The 22,837-nt window shown below is 41.7% G+C and overlaps 1 protein-coding gene across 1 annotated transcript in view; it reads left to right on the top strand.

Annotated features, from left to right (window-relative positions):
- pola1 (polymerase (DNA directed), alpha 1) overlaps nt 1-22,837 on the top strand; it is a 48,898-nt gene that overhangs the window by 5,018 nt on the left and 21,043 nt on the right. Inside the window, exons 19-34 of the mRNA XM_070852695.1 lie at nt 32-148; nt 228-403; nt 611-740; nt 1,125-1,244; nt 1,327-1,417; nt 1,511-1,635; nt 1,725-1,874; nt 2,396-2,518; nt 14,439-14,471; nt 15,008-15,100; nt 15,186-15,391; nt 15,500-15,632; nt 15,731-15,862; nt 17,372-17,546; nt 18,166-18,347; nt 21,487-21,618. Of these exons, the coding sequence (XP_070708796.1) occupies nt 32-148; nt 228-403; nt 611-740; nt 1,125-1,244; nt 1,327-1,417; nt 1,511-1,635; nt 1,725-1,874; nt 2,396-2,518; nt 14,439-14,471; nt 15,008-15,100; nt 15,186-15,391; nt 15,500-15,632; nt 15,731-15,862; nt 17,372-17,546; nt 18,166-18,347; nt 21,487-21,618 (2,118 nt within the window). The remainder of the gene's footprint in view (nt 1-31; nt 149-227; nt 404-610; nt 741-1,124; nt 1,245-1,326; nt 1,418-1,510; nt 1,636-1,724; nt 1,875-2,395; nt 2,519-14,438; nt 14,472-15,007; nt 15,101-15,185; nt 15,392-15,499; nt 15,633-15,730; nt 15,863-17,371; nt 17,547-18,165; nt 18,348-21,486; nt 21,619-22,837) is intronic.

Raw genomic sequence — 22,837 nt, 5'->3', positions numbered from 1 at the left:
AAAAATGCTGATGCTTTTTCTTTTCTTGCAGGGTCACGACATCTTTGGTTTTGACCTGGAAGTGATACTGCAGAGAATCAATGTATGCAAGGTTCCTCACTGGTCTAAGATTGGACGCCTCAGGAGGGCCAATATGCCCAAATTAGGGGTAAGTCGAATAAAGACCCCTGCAGTTTAAGTTTATTTAGTTTCCATACCGTATTTTACATTGTGAAATGTTGTTGCAGGGCCGTGGTGCCTTTGCAGAGAAGAGTGCGACCTGCGGCCGCCTAGTGTGTGATGTGGAGATCTCAGCCAAGGAGCTGATTCGCTGTAAAAGCTATCACCTGTCTGAACTGGCTGCCCAGGTGCTGAAGATGGAGAGAGCCACAATCCCTCAGGAGAACATCAAGGATCTCTTCAGGTTTGTGCGTCCTGAAAGGGTCAATTCAGTTACATCAAACTAAATATAGTATTGAAAAGCTGTGTGGTTTTTCGTATATGCACACGTGTGTTACCTTCCTTGTCCAAGTTGGAGTTGTTTTCCCATCAAACTGTGGTGTGTGTTTTGCCACACTTGTGGACCCCACAAAAGTGTTTCTGCTAACGTGTATATTTGTCTGTGCATCAGTGACTCTCCTCATCTGCTCTACCTGCTGGAGTTGACATGGACAGACGCCAAGCTGATCCTCCACATCATGTGTGAGCTCAACGTACTGCCACTGGCCCTGCAGATCACCAACATCGCTGGCAATGTCATGGTAACGGGCAACAACACCTTTTCCCTTTACCGTTACTATATCCAAAAGCATCTTTTAAGGATGTGGTGATGAACGATCGTTGGGGTTCTTAAATTCCAGGCAGCAACTTTTCTCACTTATTCTACATGTTGAACTACAAACACAGGAAATCGAAGACAGAAGTAAAACAGTTAACAGACAAAAGCAACACTTGCTCCTCTTGTGAATGAACAGAATATTTGAAATTTTCAATCTTGAAATCGTTCATTATGGCTTAGAACCAGCATATTTTGATCAACCAGTGTGTTTAAAAGAGACCTAGAAAAAACAGTGCCGTTGGAACAGTAAAATTACATTTTAGACTTCAGCCAGAAGGGGACATGAAGATCTCTTCTTCCTCTACAGTCTCGTACTCTGATGGGCGGTCGCTCTGAGAGGAATGAGTTCCTGTTGCTTCATGCCTTCCACGAGAAAAACTACATTGTCCCAGATAAACCTTCCTTCAGAAAGGCCCAAATGGAAACGGTAAAGCCACACACAATCGCACACAGCTTCTTTTTTGTAATGTACAATAGTGACTAATTGTTTCTCTGTTCCTGTGTCCCAGGCCGATGGAGAAGACGATGTGGATGCAGGGAAAGGCAGGAGGAAGAAGAAGGCAGCCTATGCTGGAGGTCTGGTGCTGGATCCTAAAGTTGGTAAGTCTGTGATTTTAGTTTAAAGTCTTGTTTCCGGTCTGGATTTGTCTCACACTGTGCACATATTTCCATAACCTCCCTCTCTCTGTCTAGGTTTCTACGACAAGTTCGTGCTGCTGCTTGACTTCAACAGCCTGTACCCGTCAATCATCCAAGAGTTCAACATCTGCTTCACCACTGTGCAGAGGGAGGTTCACAATGCACAGAAGAAGAAAGAGGTGAGTGTGCTCACATTTACTATGGAAGCAGTTTGTGTAACTTCATTAATACATGAATAATGCTAATCTAAAACTATCCATGGTAACAGGAGGACGAGTCGGAGGAGATTCCCGAGATCCCAGATTCAAACTTGGATATGGGGATACTGCCCAAAGAAATCAGGAAGCTTGTGGAGCGCCGAAAACAGGTCAAACAGCTGATGAAACAGCAAGACATCAACCCAGACCTCTACCTTCAGGTACGCACGCACACACACAGTCAAGGTTCACACTTACCTACACATGCACACTGAAACACAGATGCAGCATGTACTGGATGACAGGTTTTTTATGGTAGTATGACGATGTCCACAGAAACACCTGCAGTATAATCAACTTTATACGCATTCGTCTGCATGCTTTTTGTCAAACAGTTACTGTTTTGTTTAAGTATGGAAAAAAAACGACACGCTGCTGTCATCCTTAAAATTCCAACGCACCACAGCAAGTAGCATGTTTACTTAGTCAGCATTAGTGAAAAAAGGCCATTTGGATACAACTGAGTGAACAGATGAACAGAAGTTGGATATATGGATATATATGTTATATGGTCTTCTGCTCTCAGGTAAGATACATTCAATATGCTCCCTCTGTTGTCAGCCATTTTTATTTACCATTGGGACAACTTGTAACTGATCAAATCCTCAAAACCGAAGAGTTCTCAGGACAGTATGAATCCCTCTACCTGTTTTGGCCTAATTTTATTCTGTCTGTCCATCAGTATGACATTCGTCAGAAGGCTCTGAAGCTCACCGCTAACAGCATGTACGGCTGCCTGGGATTCAGCTTCAGCCGCTTCTACGCCAAGCCACTCGCTGCCCTGGTCACACACAAGGGAAGAGAGGTGAGTCAAACACACATTAGAATCAGAATCAGAATCAGAATTCCTTTAATAATCCCCAGGGGGAAATTGCTTTTTGTTACACACAGCTCCAAAAGAATAAGAATAAACTTCAAACACAAAAGTAATAATAATGATAATAATAATGATACAAAATAATACCACTACTACTAATGATAATATATAACAACATGTACATTCAGAGTGAGATGTATTATATAATACTAATAATACTACTAGCTGTTAGCACATCTGTAAGTTTTATGGATCCCCAAAGTGTTGGCTGTTGCACCATTGATAGCTATTACAGATCAAAATAAACGGGCCTTAAAGAAACTTAAGATTAAAGTACACACGGTGCAAGAAAGCAGGTTATACAAAGAAACAAAACACTCATTCTCATGCTTTAATAATGAGGATGTCTTACAGTTTTTCGATTTCATTTCTGATCTTCAAAGTTACCATAATGCCAACAAAATACTTACGGTTTTCATCCACAAGAGGGCACTGTCACATCAATTTCCACACTGTGCACCACTATTCCATTTTTCTTTTCTGACTTTTTCTGTTTCTTTTTTCTTCTGTCTTACGATTGTCATCATTTCTATTCACAAAAGTATCTTTCTCCCTCACCCTGTGCCTTCCCCTTTCTAAACATGATTATTCCTTCAAGTTCATTTTGTCAGAGTAAGAAACCTGTTTTAGTGTCTGTGATAACAATAGCTCTGTGTAAGTCTTTTCCAGTGACAAAAACCCACAGGCACACACATGAAACTCGCGCTCCCTTCATGTAAAGTCTGATTGTGTAATGACTTCTTTCAACACACACAAATGGAACAACAAGGGCGTGCACACCCAACAAATTGGTGCAAAGAGGCATGTGTACTGCATGACATAAACGGCTAAATCTGGTATTGTAACTGAACACCACACACACACACTCTCCCACCATGTCAGCGGTAGTACTCAATGTTCATTTAATGAGCTCTAACAGTACACATCCTCAGCAGAGGCGTCGAGCTTTGCCTCAGGGGAGTCCTTCATTAAGATCCCCTTACACACTCATTGTGCTCCCTAATAGAGGGCAGGGCGGAAACTGTGTGTGTGTATGTGTGTGTGTTTTGTCAGTCCGTTTGTGCCCCCAGTCACGCTTGTTGTTTGTCTGACAAAGCTACATTGTAAAAGGTGCACATTTGATTCGCAGGGACAGGTGGGAGTTTCTCTCCCTCCAGACTTACTGCTTGTGTCTTTGTCAACAGCCAGACGTGGATGGGTTAATTACATTTTACCTCGTTCTGGCTTTATTTTATCCAGCAAGCTTAACTACTTTCAGCCAAGAGGTCAGCTGCATTTCCATGCTGAAATGGTGACATTGCTGCGCTTTGGAAGTTGTCTGCAGGTCTGTTAAACTGAATATTTATGGTGGAAAGAAATTAAGGTATATTAACCAAACACTTCTTTTTGGATTCACAGTTGTTTAGCAGTTGGGTTATGCTGCACACTCCTCCTACTTCAGTGGTTTAAGAACATGCTGACATGGATGTACTGACACTTACGTATGTTATTAAGTGACATTTTGTTTTGAGTTTTTATCAATCAAACAAAGAAATAAATATACATACAAACATGCATAAATAAAATAAAAAAATGTAAATTTGTTGTAGAAAATTGCAATGCAATGATTTACACAATACAATAAATTATATAGGAGCAAAAACTGTGAGTGAGATAATGGGCCTCAGAGTTGATGTGACTGGATTTCCGTTGTGAATGTAGGATGAAAAGCTACATTTGAAGGTTTCATGAGAAACTGTCAATCTCAATACAGACGCTACTGCAGCGGTTGTGGTAGAAGTGAAGACTGTAGACATAATAAAAGCTGTTTGTCCAGGGGGCTCAAGGTGAGCTGGGGGAACAAATCAAAGACCAGTGTCAAGAGTTCAAGAGAAAGCTATCTCACCTGACAGTTTCAGGTGATCACGTTGACTGGTTTGAAAACAAAAAAAATGTTAGGGTCAAAACTAAAAGGCAAATAAGGGGCCTTTTTATAATGGGTATAAATTGAGCATTTGCAGAGCTGACATGCATTTTGTATAATACAATCATTTTGTTTCTCTGAATGTACCAACTGCTTCATGAATAATGACTTTTGCCTTGACACACTATATTCTAATAGATGGATTTATTTAAATTGAAATGCGTCAATGATAATTTAAAAAGCTACCTTTAAAATCTGTCGATGGCCTACTTTGCCTCCAGTATTTTCTCAGCCCTCTGAAGTTGCTGATGGAACAGCTAACAAATTGGATTGTGTTTTATTAGGACTTTACTGGCGTGGGGAGTGACATGACAAATAGGAGAGACGTGCATGAAAAAGGTCATCAGTCAGATCTGAACCCACAGTGCACCGAGTACACAGTCGCTGAGGTAGCAGGAGATCCCACTTTGCACAAACTTAGTGTTTTGTTTACTCTGTATCTATGATCCTAGAAACACATCTATTTATACTGTAGGTTGTTTGGGGAGAGCACGGCATCGACACAACCAGGGAGTCCCACTGTAAATAAGACACCGTAAAAAATGTTGGTGCAGATCATGTAGTACTCTATATTTGGACAATTATTTGTTAGACATTCTGCTTAAAATCTTTAAATCAAAACCTCAACTTAACCATTCAGTATCTCCAAACATTTGTACTCAGCAGACTGTTCCCACTACATGGGTCATGGAGTGCGGCTTGCTTAAGACAACAACTGAATCATAATTAAGCAGTTTTATTGACTGAGATCTTAAGTTAGATAACCGTAAGCCAAGTAGTTCTTGGTAGTTTCCGACTACAGCGAGCCAGAAAGGCCAGCTGGCATTTATAGAGAGGTTTCTAGTGTATTTGTGGGTATTGCCGTTTGCACCCCTGCCCCCGTTTTAATCGTCACATTTGCACTCTACTTTCATATCATGATTTAGGAGGCTTTTTATTTTTGTAATTGTAACACGCACACCCACCACCACTCTGTCCGCAGTGTAAATCCACCCTCCCGCCCCTCAGCGCCTTCCCTTCATCTGTTTGGACGAGCGCGCGGGTGAATGTGCATGTGTGCTGTGTATTTATTGATTGGCTTAGCTCTCATCTTTCTCTCACTCTCGTTTTAAATTGAGGCCTAACCCCCCTGTGGCAGGACGGGTCAGACCGGGGGCCGCAGTGGTTTCTCGGCCCAGGGAGGGTTCAGATGAGGGCCTGGGGGCTTAGAGGGGGGATGACAGACCCTTGGCGGTTGCACTTCTGATCAAACTTGCCAAGTTAAGAGGGGAAAGCCCCCACTTATCTCCCCTCCCGACTCTCTTGTGTTTCTTGAGTATGTCTTGCATCTATCCTTGTCTGCATTTATGTGCTGATGTACATGTGTCTATGCGTGTGTGTGCACAAGTGCTACTGGCCGAACTCTGCCCTTTGTCGGGGCACCATTTGTTGTGGCCTTACTCTGTCCTGGTATGCGTGGGTATTAAGGGGGGGATGATGGGTATTAAGAGGAAGGTGAAGGTTTAGGATTACACAGCCACAGATTGATGTCCCCCTCAACCCCTCAGCGTTATTTTGGGTTCTTTTGTATGTTCGCCAGAGAACAGTTGGGTGCAGAGAAACAGATACATGAAAAACATACAACGTACACGCTTGTGGTTATAATAGGCTGATAAATGCATTTGTCATGCCAGGAAGACTTTTATTGTCTACAGATGAGCGGCTGCCAGATCCCTGACTTCAACTGATAAATAGAGAGAATTAAGCTTAGAGAAAGGAGGATTTTATGTAGACGCTCTTGTAGATCAGAGATCAGTTGCAGCATTTGGCCGGACGTTGGTGTTAATTTTCTATGCTGGTGTTAATGTTGCTAGTCATAGCAAATAGAGAAGTGACTGGTAACAGTCAAGGGCATCACAAAAGCTGTGCACTTCATCTTTCTCTTTAGTGTCTTTAAATGAATCAGAAGCTCTTTTTTCTATTCCAAAATGTCTTAATTTTGCCACTTTCATGAGATGTTTGATTTGAAAGTACGTAAACCTTCTCTTGTACGTGTTTCACTGTGTGCACGTCCTCCTAATCGAGTGATGTTAACAACAGAGGCCGCTGATTGTTGCGGAACGCAGATTGGTTTGACCTTTCACCCTTTTGCCAGCAAATCTGACAACCATTAGCAGGTGTGTGCGTCTCAGGATGGAGGGTGACTCCTGAAAGCCATTCTGCTGTAATTGAGTCTCTGTCCTTGTGTTTAAAAACAGCCTGACAGGAGCTCGTAGTTGACATTATTGGATGGCACGCAGAGTGAAGGATAGAAGCGGGCTTGGATAACAGAGCCGAGGGTGCAGAGAGGTCAAAGTTTGGTTTAGGTTAAACCTCTATGTGCGCTTGTGTGCGAGGATGAGTGTTCTTGTAATGAAGTCTAAGTAAATATTGTTGCCCCTGGTGTCCCTCATTCAAGTTCTGTATCATTCCTCTTGTCTCAAGAATCGCAAATCATTTCCCCGAATTAGACATGGGGATACTTAAACCACCCTATCATGCCATGTCTGTGTGTGAGTCTATGCTGTGATGATGTGTGAGTAAATGTTGCTGCCCCAATTTCTTTCATTCGGGGTCTCAATCGCTGCCGCTGTCATCTCAGAACCACAGGGGTCATTTTTACATTTCCCCGAATCAGACATAAGAATACATAAGCCTGCCTACGCTGATGTGTGTGTGCGCTCATGTCTGGGGAAATGAGGGCTGCATGTTTCCATGGTCCCGTAGTCCTCTTAAAGAGCTGGCTTTACTCCTGATAGGAGTGGACTTAACAAATAGTCACATGGGAGCAGCGCTGCTATTTTGGCTACATTAGCTTGTCTGTGACGGCTGACAGTGGACAGGACAAGGTTTCAGAATCTAAACTGCGACTTTGGTAACACCTACTAATGAGGCCATGTGAGACCGGGCTAATGGCAGGGATTATGATTTATTATGGATTGATCTAACACATGGTGTCTTTATCAGGGCCACTGATGGAGTTGTAAATGAGAGGATAATTAGTAGATGGTTTTAGCTGACATGGCAAGTAGGTGATACATGCATGTTTAGTTCTACTGAAACCTTAAAATTTCTCTATGTAAGACCTGATGAACTTGATCCTCTAATCCACTTTACTGCATTGTAGGGATGAGAAAGGCGTCAGCAAAATGACATCATGTAGCTGGAGATGGTAGTTTCTGAATCATTTCGCATTGGGTTTCCTGCTGTAATAATTAGTCAGTTGTCAGAAAATTAGTCAATGACTAATTGATTAACATTTTGTCATGATTTATCCAATAAAAATACCAAATGTTTTTTGTCTGCAGCCACGCTTGTGTGAGAGCTGCAAGTAAATGTTAATTTTATATCCTTTTTTTAAAATCGCTTGATTTATTTGCAGGAAAATAGACAGTTCAGACACAGTCATTTATAATATCAACTATGTCTCATAGCACAAAAGACTGGTCAAAGATGCAGTATTATCATATAAAGTTTTTCTTGATATGAGAATCAGTCCTATTTGAAACTATTTTAAAATATTTTCATGCAGCTTTAATGCTTTTCTGGTCATAATGACTACTATCTCATCTCATTAGACTGTTTCATCACGACATCCACATCTTATATTACCTTATAAATACCATCACTGTCTTTTAGCTCTGTTTTTGGTCTCCACCAACTCCTGAGGGAAATATCTGTCACCATGTTCACCAGCTAGTGACTATTTCTCCCTGACGTTTGGCGCTGAGCAGGTAGTGTACAGTGGATTTTCAGGGCTTTTTTCCTGCAAAGCGGTTCACAAAATGACGCTCTGAGAGTGAACCAAAACAGTAAAGTTGCAGGCCGGACAGCTGAACAATAAGCTGAAACTCACCGCAAACCTGAGTAAAGCTTTGGGAAGCTGCATATCCAGGTGGTAATTCTCTGTTTGTTCGTCACTACACGCCACCCCTTTCATATTTGACTACCTACATGTGCATTTGTTATTTGCCTGACAACGTTTTAAGGATTCATTGGGGACTACTTTGACTGTGCCAGGGGTGAAGTGACACACGAGCATGTGTCCTTTCCAGCTATTAAAGTACCATATTTTTAATTGACCAGACAGCAGGATGATTGTTGTCATTGTCGCATTATTTTCAATGAACGCCTCATTTGTGACCACAGCCGGTTGTATTAAATCAGACACAGCTTTACAACAGATTGACCCTCCCAGCGGCAGACATGAGAACACAGCTATGGCATCTGCCAGGACAGGTGCGTGTGTGTGTGCGTGTGTGTGGTGTGTATCTCTACTCATGCATTCTTGCATGCAAGTGAAATCATTTTAGTGAAAGGATTTTCGTTCTCTGTGGGTGTGTATGGAGGCGTGTGTACATGAGAGCTCACACTAGCAGAAGAGAGACCATAAATCTTTTATGCATCTTTGTGTGAGATTGTGTTGGTGAAAAAGTGTTTGTGTGTGTGTGTGTGGGGGGGGGGGCAGTCTTTGTATTTGTATCTGTATGTGCCTTGTGTACGTGTTATGCCCCTCCGTCCTCCCCCTGCTCTGACAGTGGTGTGTTCCTCCACAGGTGCTATTTCAGTCGGCCGACTGTCATCCCAAAATGCTTTTCAGCTGAGTGCTTTTCAAAACAATCGTCACTGGTGCCCCAGGCTCTTTTTACAAGGGCCCTCTGCCGCTCTGAGGTTTAACATGCTGCCTCTGATCTGCTGATCAGCGGAAGGGTGTATGGTGTGTGTGTGTGTGTGTGTGTGTGTGTGTGTGTGTGTGTGTGTGTGTGTGTGTGTGTGTGTGTGTGTGTGTGTGTGTGTGTGTGTGTGTGTGTGTGTGTGTGTGTGTGTGTGTGTGTGTGTGTGTGTGTGTGTGTGTGTGTGTGTGTGTGTGTGTTGGGGTGGGGGGACTTGGATGCCCTTTAGATGAGCAAATAACTTGGTCATTTGTTTACTTAGCATTCTGTCTGTATTGTCTTTATTGCTTCCTTCCATTCTATAAACCATTTGTCACTCAACAAATGCAGGTCAGTTAAGACCCACGTTCTGGCAAAAACAGACGGACAAAAGATATTTAGAGGAGGAGGCGGGGGGAAGTGGATTGAAATAAAGAATACACGAGAGCGGCAAGACAACAAGACACATAAATCCCTAATAGAAGAGGCAAACAAATGGCAGAGCAACAGCTGGGGAAAGGCGGATATCACAACAAGGCTGAGCCGCTCATCAATTAGCATGACAGGGTGCAATAATGCACAGCTAATGGGTACAACTCATGTGAAGGCACACAGGTGCACATGCAAAGATATGAGACATTGTTAAAAGCACTAAATTAAAAGTGATTACAAGCAGTGAATAGTCGGAGACAGTGGGTAACTGCATATTTTACTGTGACGTATTAGGACTTGTTATTACAGTGTACAAAATATTGTGTTAAATGTAAAAAATATCAAACCGCCAATCCATTTCACTCTGTCCACCTTAATTTCTGTTCTGAAAATCTTGATTCAGGTTTAGTTAACTGCACTACTCCGCTGGACAAGTGTGTTTTTTTTTGTTTTTTTTTTCTTTTATATTGTGCGTCTGTGCTCCTGCAATTGTGTCCCTCGGTCACTTCATGGCAGCTTTGAGTGTTACAGACTACGGTAGCACCACTTAACCCAACTACATCTTTTAGCAACATTGGCAGGGTCAGGGGCCCTTAAGTCCTCTGGTCTCAAGGCAGATGGGTTGGGTACATTATTATTTTTTTTTTTTAATGGGGAGTGCAAAGGGAAAATGTCACCCATAAGCTGTGCAAGTCAGTGTTGAAATACAGCAGGAGCTTAAGAACTCAGCACTCATATATACTGCAGTCAGATCTCCTGGTTCTTTTTAGTAGGCAGGGTTTTTTTTTTTTTTTTGTTAGATGCAATTTGTTTTAACAAATTAGGTAACAAATTTAACCTAAATAAGAGTTGCCCATATTATTGGTTGGCTTGTTTTGCATGAGTTCAGTGTTTTGTTAGAGATTTCCTTCCTTGCCTTACTAATGCATGCTGTATTTAACGTTCTGCATGTCAGCTTCATTGTTGTCTAAAGAAATGTGAGTAGCAGTATTCGTTGTGGTGTATATGTGTGCAAGCAGCACACGCTCATTTGACCTCAGAACCCCCTTGACCTCTCACAGCCCAAAGAATGCAAATTGACTCCTGAGCCCCTACAGTATCCTGGTATGAAAAATAGAGATGAGGTGGAACAGGGATTACAAGTGTTTAAAAAAATAAAAAGGTCTTAAAGTCTTTTCTTCACACATAATCTAGTCCCTTACTCTGCAGGAGCACTTATCAGTGAGCTGCTCAGTTTCTGTCCAGTCTAATTACGCTGTATTCACACCAAGGAGCTGAGAAGTGAGAGAGCTGGGAGCAGTAGGACACCTAGTGATGTTTTACGGTGTGAGGACAAAGAGGGAAATTGTAATAGGAAGATTTTACCAGATTTACTGACTCATTGTAGATTCTAACTTGGGGACAAAGGGGAGATTGTTTAACAATGCCTTACAGAAATGGAGAAATATATAATCTTCACAATTTAAAGATATACTGAAATAAGGTCAATCATTTGGTCTGTTTAATGTCAGCAACTAGAATAAAGACAGAAAGAATCATAAGTTCCTAAAAACCCACCGTGATGTTTTCAAATGTCTTGTTTTATTCCGCCACCACCTCAGAGCCCAAAAATACTTCACTAGATAATTCGCTAGAATTTGTGAAACAAATCATTTGACAGGCTGGAACCAGAGAATTTTTGCTGTTTTTAAAAAATATTTCTTCATTTATTACAAATAAAATTGACTAATTGTTGCAGCTCAACGTTAATCCATCTTCGATAATCTGGCTGATGTGAAAGAGTCAGTTATATTACTGAAGAAGGTATCACAATATAAATCGGGATAACGGTAACACGAGTCCTCTGTCGAGCTTTTTCAGTTGTTTGTCCCAGTATGAGCGGCATGCACGGTGGTGACTAGTGTAGTCATCACAGGGAAGATATACACACATTCTTTGTACCCCCTGAGGCTACGTGTTTGCATTGGTCCATATAATATGTGTGTGTTGGTATGTGTTTAAAGATGAGCACTCAGAAGCGCACACACAGGCACCATCAGTTGCACACATCTCCCCATGGTCAAATGACTTGCCTTTCACACGGTTCATTCCTTAAAGCAGTCGGTCCTGCTGGAAGTGACAGCACATGGAAAACCTGTCTAAATGAGTCCACACATCAATTACATCAACACATTCTCGCCTCGCTCGCCTCCCCTCCTCGCCTCACTTTGCTCCGTCCCTGTCTTTCCCCACATCTCTCTATTCATCACTTCTCTGCCCTTTACTTCTGTCTATTCTCTGATCATTTCAGACTCGGCCTCCGTCTCTCGCCTCTTCCAGAGCCTCTCTTTTGCCTTTTTATCAAAGTGTAAAGTGTTAGTGAAGAGCCCACTCTTCATAAGGAAGGCTAGGGTTTAATGCAGATTTGTCAATATTAGATTAGATTAGATAGACTTTATTGATCCCCCATAGGAGGAAATCTACATATATGATGATATACACAGTGTTGACAGAAGGGGTTGTGTTGTGTGGGCCTGCTGTTTAAAGTACGAGATAATTAAATACAATCCTGGAAGTTTGTTTCAAGGTCTGAGTCCAGTTAGAAGGCTTATCAGATGCTAAAACACAGTTAACAAAAGACCAAACAAGTCATTTTTACCGCCATTTTTTAAAATTGTGATCGGGATGAAACCAGTAAATATACAGTGTCCGCATTACAAAGTAATCTGCTAGGAGTGTGCACTTGTGTGTGTGTGTGTGTTTGATTTGCCACGTTGCAGCAAACGTTGAGCCAGATTAAACGTTTTTCTGCCTTTATTTTTTTTGCCAATGGGACCATGGAAGGGTGGCCTAGGCAGTGGTCCCATTGAAATGAATAAAAGGGCTGTGTGTTTTCCCTACACTGCTGTTATCTGTCTGAACACAGCTGGGATGTATTAGTGTTTTCAGGGAATGTTCCATATCAATGAGTAGGACTACTCTGTGGCTATTTTTTGAAGCACGACTTGTCAAATTTGGGCTAATCCGTCAAATCCATAAATACTATGTTAACTTAGATTTCCAGAAATATCCCTGTTTGTCATTGATACAGTTATATACTTCAGGTGCAGGTTGAATTGCTCAAGCTGCAGCAATGTACCTGGGTTTTTACACTTCCGATGACCCTGTACCTGAGATCTCTGGTTCTTTGGGACAATACATTTATTCAGTTATTCAACAAGAAGAAAATGCCTCCCAAAAAGTAGTGGGCAGTACATCTGTTAGCTCTCTGTTCGGCCAGGCCCAGACAAGAGCGCTCTGCTGCTTCTCTTTTCGTTTGTAGTGATTAAAAAATGCTCAGCCATTCTGGCCACAGTCTCCCCACTTTAACAGCGCGCTTTGTCGTGTGTGTTTTACTTGAAAGTGAAACCAAAAATTCTATTGGATATTTGCTCAAGAGTTTCTGTTCAGTATCTACAGCCCTGATTTTTCATAACCTGACATTTACTGTATTATATCTGTCAACGTTTGTGTCAGTATCCTGCTTTAGACTCCAGCCATTCTTAGTTGTAGCGTTTGATACAGCGTGGACTGGGAGCTTGTAAATTTGACCTGGTGTGTGATTGAATGAGTGCTTGTCTACTTTTGGCTCAGTTTTATTGTATATCGCTCAGCAACGATCGTTTCGCAAGCTTCTTCTTGTACATTAAATAACCCACTTACTCGATGCAGCTGTGATTCAATTTGTAACCTAGAAGATGAAGCATTTTCATTCAAGACTTTTATGCCAAAGTGCATAATTTTCAGCTTTTAGAGGTATTGAAAATGCCTCAGATCATCTTATTAGTAGTCAAAAATGATGGCAGTTGTGTGTGTGAGTGTGTGAGAGAGTGAGTGAATTGGTGGTGAGACCTTGACCTTGACTGTGGTCCCTAATGGAGTAGGCTGTTCTGTGAATGACTCAAACCCCCCCGCCGTACAGTGGTATGTAGCAGCCCATGAAGCATGCTTCAGTCCCACTCTGGTTTCAGGGAGTGGAAGCCCCCCCATCCTGCCGCTGCCCAACCCCGCCCCTTCCTCACACTCGCAAATAGCCACGTCCTTGTCCCCACACGGAGCACAGTGTGAGTCGGGTTGTGTATATATATGTGACCGCGGTTGATTGAGGAGCAGATTGCTGGTGACAGGTCACACTGCGTTCCTTCCCTCCGACCCCCCAGATTAGCCACCCAGAGCCCCCACCCTGCCCTCTCCTCCACTGGGCCCCCACCTGTTGGGATCCCTCTGCTACTCAGATCTCTAACTCTCTCTCTCTCTCTCTCTCTCTCACACTCACTCACACGCACGCACACGCACGCACACACACACACACACACACACACACACACACACACACACAGAGAGTGGACTGCCGCGTTAACAGTATTCTCTTATTTGTCCGTCACTCACTCTGCGGGTGATAAAGGCCATTACGAGTCATTAAGGTGAGTGTGTGTTGCCCAGCCGGGATGTGTGTGGGTTGAAAAGACGCCTGTCACAGCACGCTCTCATAATTGCCCTCTTTGCCAATTATCCCCCATTTAAAAGCAAGTCACCTGCTCTGCTCCCATGTCCACACAAATGTGTGCGCACACACGCACACACACATACAGACACACACACACACACACACACACAGAATAAATACCATAGAAACTTAATGTTTAATCATTGTTTGTTCCTAAGTGATATGTTTGTTTACTATGCTGGGATGCTGTAGGTGTTGAAATGCGTTCTGTTGTTTGTGTCAGTCCCTATTTATACAGTTGTCTGCTTCCCTCTTCAGATTCTGATGCACACCAAAGACATGGTTCAGAAGGTGGGTTATTAGCAAGCTTTTGTTTGATCTGATCTGTTAATATGATACAAAATACAGTCATGAAATATTAAAAGAATTTGAATACTTTTGAAGTACAGCTGGTTTGACTAGAATCTATATCAGGTTAAATTAGCTCAATAATGGGGAATGTAATGATAACCATTTCTTTTGATTCTTCTGTATCATGCTGAATTTTTCCTTCTATTAGATATTAGCTGATATAAAAGCTATATACAATTTATACATTACCTTAGGCTAAAATTAGATTGGACAATATTTGTTCAAAAAAGGCCAGTAGTGCAGCTCTGGCAGCCATGATGTGTGTGAGCTATGTGCAAGTATATAGTGTGTGTATGTATGTATGTGTGTGTGTGTGTGTGTGTGTGTGTACAGTAATAAAATAATAGTAATAAAACAAAGCTATGAAATGTATATTATTGAATAGGACGGGAATATCATGATTTAGTTGAAGCTAATAAATTGTCTTATCCTCCTTACATAACTTTTCTTTGTCATTTTCCTCTTGTGTGACTCAGATGAATCTAGAGGTCATCTATGGAGATACTGACTCCATTATGATCAACACCAACAGCAAGTCTCTGGAGGAAGTCTACAAACTTGGCAATAAGGTGTGTAATGGGAGAAGTTGCATTTTCCTTTTCTTCAGATATTTGCCGTTTTTTCCTAAGGCATACATGTATTTATTGTTCCCAGGTGAAAGCAGAAGTAAACAAGCTCTACAAACTGCTGGAGATCGACATTGATGGTGTGTTTAAGTCGCTTTTACTGCTGAAGAAGAAGAAATACGCTGCCTTGGTCGTGGAGCATCTTGGCGAAGGACGATACAGTGTCAAGCAGGAGCTCAAAGGCTTAGATATCGTCCGCAGAGATTGGTGTGACCTGGCTAAAGAATGTGGCAAGTATGTTATATGTCCCATGCTAGTGTTAGCGCTTTAACATGCTAACAATTCTACAGTGAAGCAGTTGCTATGCAGGATTAAATGTGCTTCTCTCCTCCGCTCTTGCAGCTACGTGATCGGTCAAATCTTGTCGGATCAGAATCGCGATGTCATTGTGGAGAACATCCAGAGACACCTGGTGGAGGTGGGAGAGAAAGTAGCAGGTGGCACTATATCGCTCAACCAGTATGAGATACACAAGGTGAGGACATGGGACTCTGCTCAGATTGTAATGATACAAAGCCAGTTGAAAGTCGGTAAATCTTTCTCTCTCCTGTTGCTGCGCACTCTTTCCATCAGGCTCTGACCAAAGATCCTCAGGACTATCCAGATAAGAAGAGCCTCCCTCACGTCCATGTGGCTCTGTGGATCAACTCCCAGGGCGGTCGCCGGGTCAAAGCTGGAGATACAGTCTCTTACATCATCTGCAAGGTGTGTGTATGTAAGAGAAAAAACATCTCGCCAAACACAGGTCCACTACTTATTTTAGAGTTTTTATAATAATATTTCAAACCCAATCACACTTTTTCATGAACACACAATGTTTCCCACAAATTGAACATTTATTTGTGGTGTTTGGTGGTGTCCGGCTCGGTAAATGAAGGTTGATAAATAACCACCTGTCAACATAAATAATATATGAAAATAATTTTTCGCTTTTCAACACTGTACACTGTATTAAAGACCAAAACAGAAAGATCTCTGCTTTGTGTGGAACATGTCAAAATAAAGATATATTGATAAATAACTATTAATAATAAAACACATTTAACATTTTTAAAATGCTGTATATTCTAGAGATCGAAACTCTTTAACTCTATCGGTCCAGAGTTTTTCTCCCAAGCCTTTCGCCATGTTCCTATTTGCAGAGCTGGCATTCCCTGTTGTAACATTTAATTTTCTTTGCTTTGGAAATAAACATTAGTAATGTCTGTCCGGATCATTTACAGTACAGCACAGTCCTTTCAGCTTGTTTCCTGGGTTAGTTTTGACCTGAAATAGAAACAAACTTCCACAACCATTTTATATACAACTATTTTGAAAGACGGCACAAGAGAAACGTTGCAGATAATTTACACATTGTGCTCTCTTCCGTTGTTTTAAATCACATACCCTGCTCCCGCTCACAGTTCACATTGGAGACAGAGATGACCGGGGTCACTGCAGCCAGTAGACTCAGGCCGACAGGCCGACTGTTGTTATCTCTGCTTGTTTTATGTCCTACAAGGACAGTAAAGAATAAAGAATATAATCCAGATTGTCACTCTAACTTTCTCTGGGACACTGTGATACCTGCAGCTGTGGTGTCTGCTGTGACAAACTTCACTCCCATCTGACCCTGCTGCCTCTGCACTCTGCCCTACTGCGTCGCCACTTGGCCCTGCTGTTTATCTACTAACTGACATCTGGGATTGAAAATATCACTTGAATTATCATTTGGTCTCCAATTTCCAATACATGTCATATTAAAATCAATGTTGGCTGCTATCTGAAATTATCTAATTTTCTTTCCCAGCAGTACATTGTCTGACATTTGCATTGTTAGAGGAGTTTGGATCCTTCCTGTGGTGCTATGTGGCTCTTTTTCAGCTTTCTGAAAAGATGTTTTAATGGGCCTCATGGATGGTGAAAGAAAGAAAAAGTGTCACTCAGCCTGGTTATATTTGTCCAGTTTTCCATGATGTCACATAAAAAACGGTTGGCAGTTGTACCCCCATGTTAGTGTTATAAACATTAGTTAGCTGTTGTGTTAGCTAGCTCCTTACTTACTGCACTTTGCTGGTCTGTGAGCTTTATGAAGGAATGAATTGAAAAAAAATTGGAATTCAGATTTTGCTGCTCAAGTAAAGCCTGTGTATGAGAAACGCTGACAGACCTGTAGTATAAAGTGCAATCTACCACTCCCTCACCTGTACTTATTGTCTTTTCCTTCTCCCGTAGGACGGCTCCACACTGGCAGCCAGTCAGCGAGCCTATGCTCTAGAGCAGCTGCAGAAGCAGGAGGGCCTCAGCTTGGACACTCAGTACTACCTTGCCCAGCAGGTCCACCCCGTGGTGTCCCGTATCTGTGACCCCATTGAGGGCATTGACGGCGTGCTCATCGCCACATGGCTGGGTAAGTAAATGACAGGTTATGTTAGACTGTGGATGACTTTAGTTTCATGAGAGTAAGTGACCCAATATTGATCTGGTGATAAATTATAACATGAGGAATTTCAGGTCGCCCTACACTTTAGAAAAATGACATTACAGAAATGAATAGTCAAAGTCTTCAACTAAAGTATTTAACATTAAATGAGTGGAAAATGTTTAATCAACTTGCATAACACATGAGATTAAATGATTTGCAGTTTAAAGACATACTTTATAAATAAACACTGGCCTTGAGATATTTGTGGGACACAGCTTACTTTGAGTGATAGTACTAACCCCTCTTTATGTATGTGTTAGCTTTAGTCATAATGCCTGCTTTACAGTCTGTTGACAGCTGGGGCAGCCAAACATAGAAAAGTTGTCATACCTAATATCACAACAGCCCAATAAAAGTACAAAATAGATGTTTCATTGTTGTCTAATAGTCATAAAATTAAGTGCTTTGGATGGAAAGTTACAAAGTATTTGCCCACTCTGCCCTGTCTGTGTGTGACTATTTGTTGTAAATATTGGAAATTAATGTAAAGAAGAGCTACGAAACGGTAAAGCAATCCATGGTAACAATCTTTTGTCCATACCAGGTCTGGACCCGAGCCATTTTCGTGCTCAGCAGCAGTATCAGAGGGAGGAAGAGGCTGACGGCATGCTGGGAGCTCCGGTCCAGCTGACCGACGAGGAGCGCTACAAAGATTGTGAGAGGTTCACCTTCACCTGTCCTCAGTGTGGCACTGACAACATCTACGACAGCGTCTTTGAAGGAGCTGTAAGTAGATGCACACAGTGTTAGTCATCACTGAAGTCCCCTGTTGATTTTCAAATGATTCCTATGGCCATGGAAAACACATATCATAAAAGAATAGTGTTTCTTTGCTTGTGGAAAGTTAAGGAAATGAGGGAACATGTCTGTATATGACACCTATGCATGTGTCTGTTTTGGAGTATATCCGTCCCTTTATGCTTAAGTTTGACAGCATATCGATCAGTTTGCTAATGGCAGCCTTTCGACCATGCTACCATTGTTTGTTTTCTGTCCAATTCCCACGAAGCTTGCAGCTGCAAGATATGACAAATATTCTGTCGTGGATTACTCATGGAAAAGTCTAAAACATAGTTTTAGCCAAAATGTTTTCAATGTTTTTCACTATTAATTCTGCAGTTTTCATTTTTCAAAAGATTTGGCCAGTCATTGTTGTCATTCATTTGTCCAAAAACCCAGAGTAATTCTTGGGCGTGTTTACAGTTGGAAAGGGATCTAAACTTAAGTCACTGCGAACACTTCTTCTCCAAGAGGAATGAAAAATATGTGCAATCTAACACCAGAGTTTACATCATCCCAAAGGAAACGTTTCCAAAACGTCTCCAGATGATCCTCTGCCTGAGAATCTTCTTGGATCTGAGGCTCGCATTTGAATTGCACTCAGTTGCCAGTTCATTAGGAACACCTACAGCTAAGACTAAAGTAGATTCGCCGAGTACATAGAGATTTGTCTGTTATTTAGCCTGCCCTCTGTTGATATAGATGAGGTGGACTAAATAATCATACAGTTAAATCCACACCTCTGTAAAACAGTTTCAACACACAGATACTCAGAAAGACTGGAATGAAAAAGAGAAGATTGCTTTCATCTCAAAAAGAGACAAAGATGAAGAGTCTAAGAGTAGAAGAATGGTGTTTCCGAAGGCATTTCGGTCAAACTTCCTGCACAGGATTCATGCCTTAGTCATCCTCCATATTGTGTCTGTGTCTGTATTTTTAGACAGCTGCCTGGCTCCAATACGGACTCTGTTTTCATTGGCATAGTTTGGACTCCACAACTTGAAAATCCTTTCCTTAACCCCTGCTGCTCTATGGACACACACACACACACACACACACACACACACACACACACACACACACACACACACACACACACACACACACACACACACACACACACACACACACACACACACACACACACACACACACAGATATCCAACCATTTGTCAGGCCAAGGTCGTGTGTGTGTGTTAGTGTGTTATCAGCTTCTAATGAGCAGCAGGGTACACAGCTTTTTCTTGTCTGAGAGACAGTAATAAAACTGACAACCCTCTGTCCTGTGCTGGCAGAGAGAACTTGCATTAAATTAAAAAAGGAGTATTATAAACACACTCCATAAAAGGTTGATACCATCACGCACTTCAGCAGATACACTGGTGTGGTTTACTTCGAGGCATACACAGATAAAGATACCAGAAAAGCTCTCTCATCCATTTTAAGTAAAACGCTTGTGCACATGTGAAAAGGAAATGTGCAGAGGAATATGGTCTTTAAGATGTTTATTTAAATGTTAGATTCAAAGTTTGGGCCAAGCTAACTAGGATTTGTCTGATTGCTGGTGTTAATATACGTACGTTAATGTTAATGTACGTACCATACGTCACAAGCCGGTATGCACGCACACAGAGAAACTGATAAGACAGGAAGTTAATTAGGGTGGTGAACATGGTCTAACAGCTCAGTGAGAGGGGAGGACAGATGGGCCTTGACTCTACCACTGACACAGAGCCAGAGATGGTAGGAGGAGGCGGTGATGGATGATGGAGGACAGACAGAGGAGGAAAGTTGTTTGATGGGGGTGGCGGGAGCGGGATGAAAAGATTAACTATGGAGGAGGGAAAAAAAGCTGGATAGAGCTGTAGGGATTTCCCTGAGTGCAGTTTAAATAGAGTGTTGGGTATCCCACATGGGGAAGTTGGCTGCACATTATTAGAACAAGACGTGGATGAAAACAGTCAGTTTACAGTCGGTTTACAGTTTTGTAGAAGAGTGATGAGTGCTAAAAGATACAATCCTTGGATTGTTTGAGCCTCTCTCTTACGTTAAAACAAAAGACAGAAACCACTTTAGGTGTTTTCATAGTTTATTTTAATTGTTTGTCCTTAAAGTAAATGAAAAGCAAAAGTTGTATTTTTTCTAGTATAGATACAACTTGTTTGGGAGGGAGATTTCTGTTTTCAAAATGAACTTTGGCATGAAACAAGCGAGATAAAGGAGTAGGAGGAGGAGTGCTCATGGAGAGAAGAGAGGGGAGGCTGCTTTCATCCTAAGAAGAAGAAAAAAAACGAAGGAAAAGGAGGATGGACTGAGATGGAGAAGGTTAATGTGTGTAGCTGTATGTTAAGGGAGTAAAATGAGCGAATGGACTTGATTGGCAGAAAATCTGGTTTTTCTCCAAAAAAGGAATGATGTAGTCAAACAAAAAACCTGTATGTGGCTGGTTGGGGGGTGTCACATGCATACTTGTGTCATTGACTTCCCTGCAGTAGCCTTTTTTGCTGCTGTCAATGTGACAGTTAAATGGAGTTTGGGTTTAAAGGAGTGAGTGTTTAAAGCCGTTATATTTAGTGTAATTGTTGCTTCATTGCATTAACTATAAGCCTTGCTGTCAAGTGGACAATTCAGGACTACTGAGGTCACATTGACCTGTTTCTCCAGGCTACAATAATGTTAAAATTTACTGGACAGAGGTGTGCTTTAAGCCCTTACACCTTCTACACTTGTGACATGTTATTTGTGGAGGTTTAGAGGTAATGGCCAAGGTGCTATGTTAAGTGCACAAACTGTATATTTATGCTCAGGACATTACATTCATGAAATGTAGTGGGAGTGGAATTGTAATTATTGCAGTGAGAATAAAGTGAATGTTTTCCCCTAACAGCTCAGTTTGTTTATGATGCTCAATTTATTTATCACTCACAAGTTTCCCAGATTATTGAGCAGCACATGGATGTAGTGTTGTAGACGTTTGAAACCAGGAATTGATTGTCTACAACATGGGTTTTTGCTTAATGGCTACAGCTGATGATATCGTGTGTGTGAGTGAATCTCTCGTCATGACACACGTTCTCTTTTTCAGGGATCAAAGTTGGAGCCTAGCTTGGTGAGATGCTGTCACGTCCCCTGCGGGAGCCGCCCCATCGACTACGCCATCAACATCAGCAACAAACTGCTGCTTGACATCCGTTGCCATATCAAAAAATACTACTCTGTGAGTATGTCTTTGCTTGAGTGAGGTTTAGATCAATCCTGCCAATTCCTCCAGAAAAATGCTGCTTCACAAACGCCCAAAAACACAAGCGCACAAACATTAATGCATTTACTTCATCACCACCTGCAGGGCCACAAATGGACTTCATTTGGCCAATTGAGGAGTTGCCCTCTCTTCTCCTATTTTTTCCTTCTTTTTTTAAACCCTTTTCTCCAAAGGTACAGCGTTGTTACAGTTAGTGTACTAGTGCAAATTTCCTCAGAACATGTGCTTCATTTGATCAAAAGCATACACTAAATATAATCTTTTGGTCCGCAAACACTACACGTAAGCTTCACACACAGTTAGGCGTTGTGGTTGTTTGCATACTGCAATGATTAAATTAAAAGTTGAAGCAGTTAGAGCCGCTGAACTGTATGTGATAAAACTTGTGGAAACTGACCTTCCTCAGTGTGTCTATAATAGTGTTGGACTATGTTTAATACAGCGTGGGTTGCAACAGTAGCTGTAACGGCGAGAGAAGCCGTCAAAAAGATGCTGGACGAGAGATGAAGGAAACCTCAGCAGGGCACTGCACTGACATTTTCAACCAAAGAGCACATTATGCCAGCAAAATGAAAAGAGCACCAGAGAGATTTGAAGGAACATGATCCATGAAAATACTTTAATGGCCATTCTTACTTTGAATACCAAGTTAACGTGCACTCTTTGTCTGCTTTTTTAGATGATAAGGTGAAATTTAAATGGTATGTCTAGGAAAACTGATTCATTGGAGAAATTTAAAAATGCACCGACTCAAATGTATTTGACTGCTAGTACAGTGCTACCCTTGGCTTGAAAGCGTACCGTCTTGGATTGTAAGCTTTTACTTTTTGCAGTTAGATACATGTACAGGCTATCTCAAAAGCTTGTTTTGCAAGCTCTGAAAGCATGAAGTCCTGGCTCTCTGCGTTGTTAGCTATTTACAAAGAGATGTTCAGGTATGCAAATGCCCCTAGCCACATAAGCAAATACATGATGAATACACATTAATGCCTTGAAGTATTCGTTTCTTGATCATTTTTAGCTTAATTGTTAAGTTCACAATATTTGAGAAGCTGTACCCCGCTAATGTATGTTCATCAGATCAACTGCAAGTAATTTAAAATGGCATTTTATATATTTGGTGCACACTTTACCCTGTGTAGGGATAAGACACATCCGGGTTGGCAACAAACCA

This window comes from Pempheris klunzingeri, chromosome 21, assembly GCF_042242105.1.
Source record: "Pempheris klunzingeri isolate RE-2024b chromosome 21, fPemKlu1.hap1, whole genome shotgun sequence".
Lineage (NCBI taxonomy): Eukaryota > Metazoa > Chordata > Actinopteri > Acropomatiformes > Pempheridae > Pempheris > Pempheris klunzingeri.
This window is presented reverse-complemented; position numbering and strand designations above follow the sequence as displayed.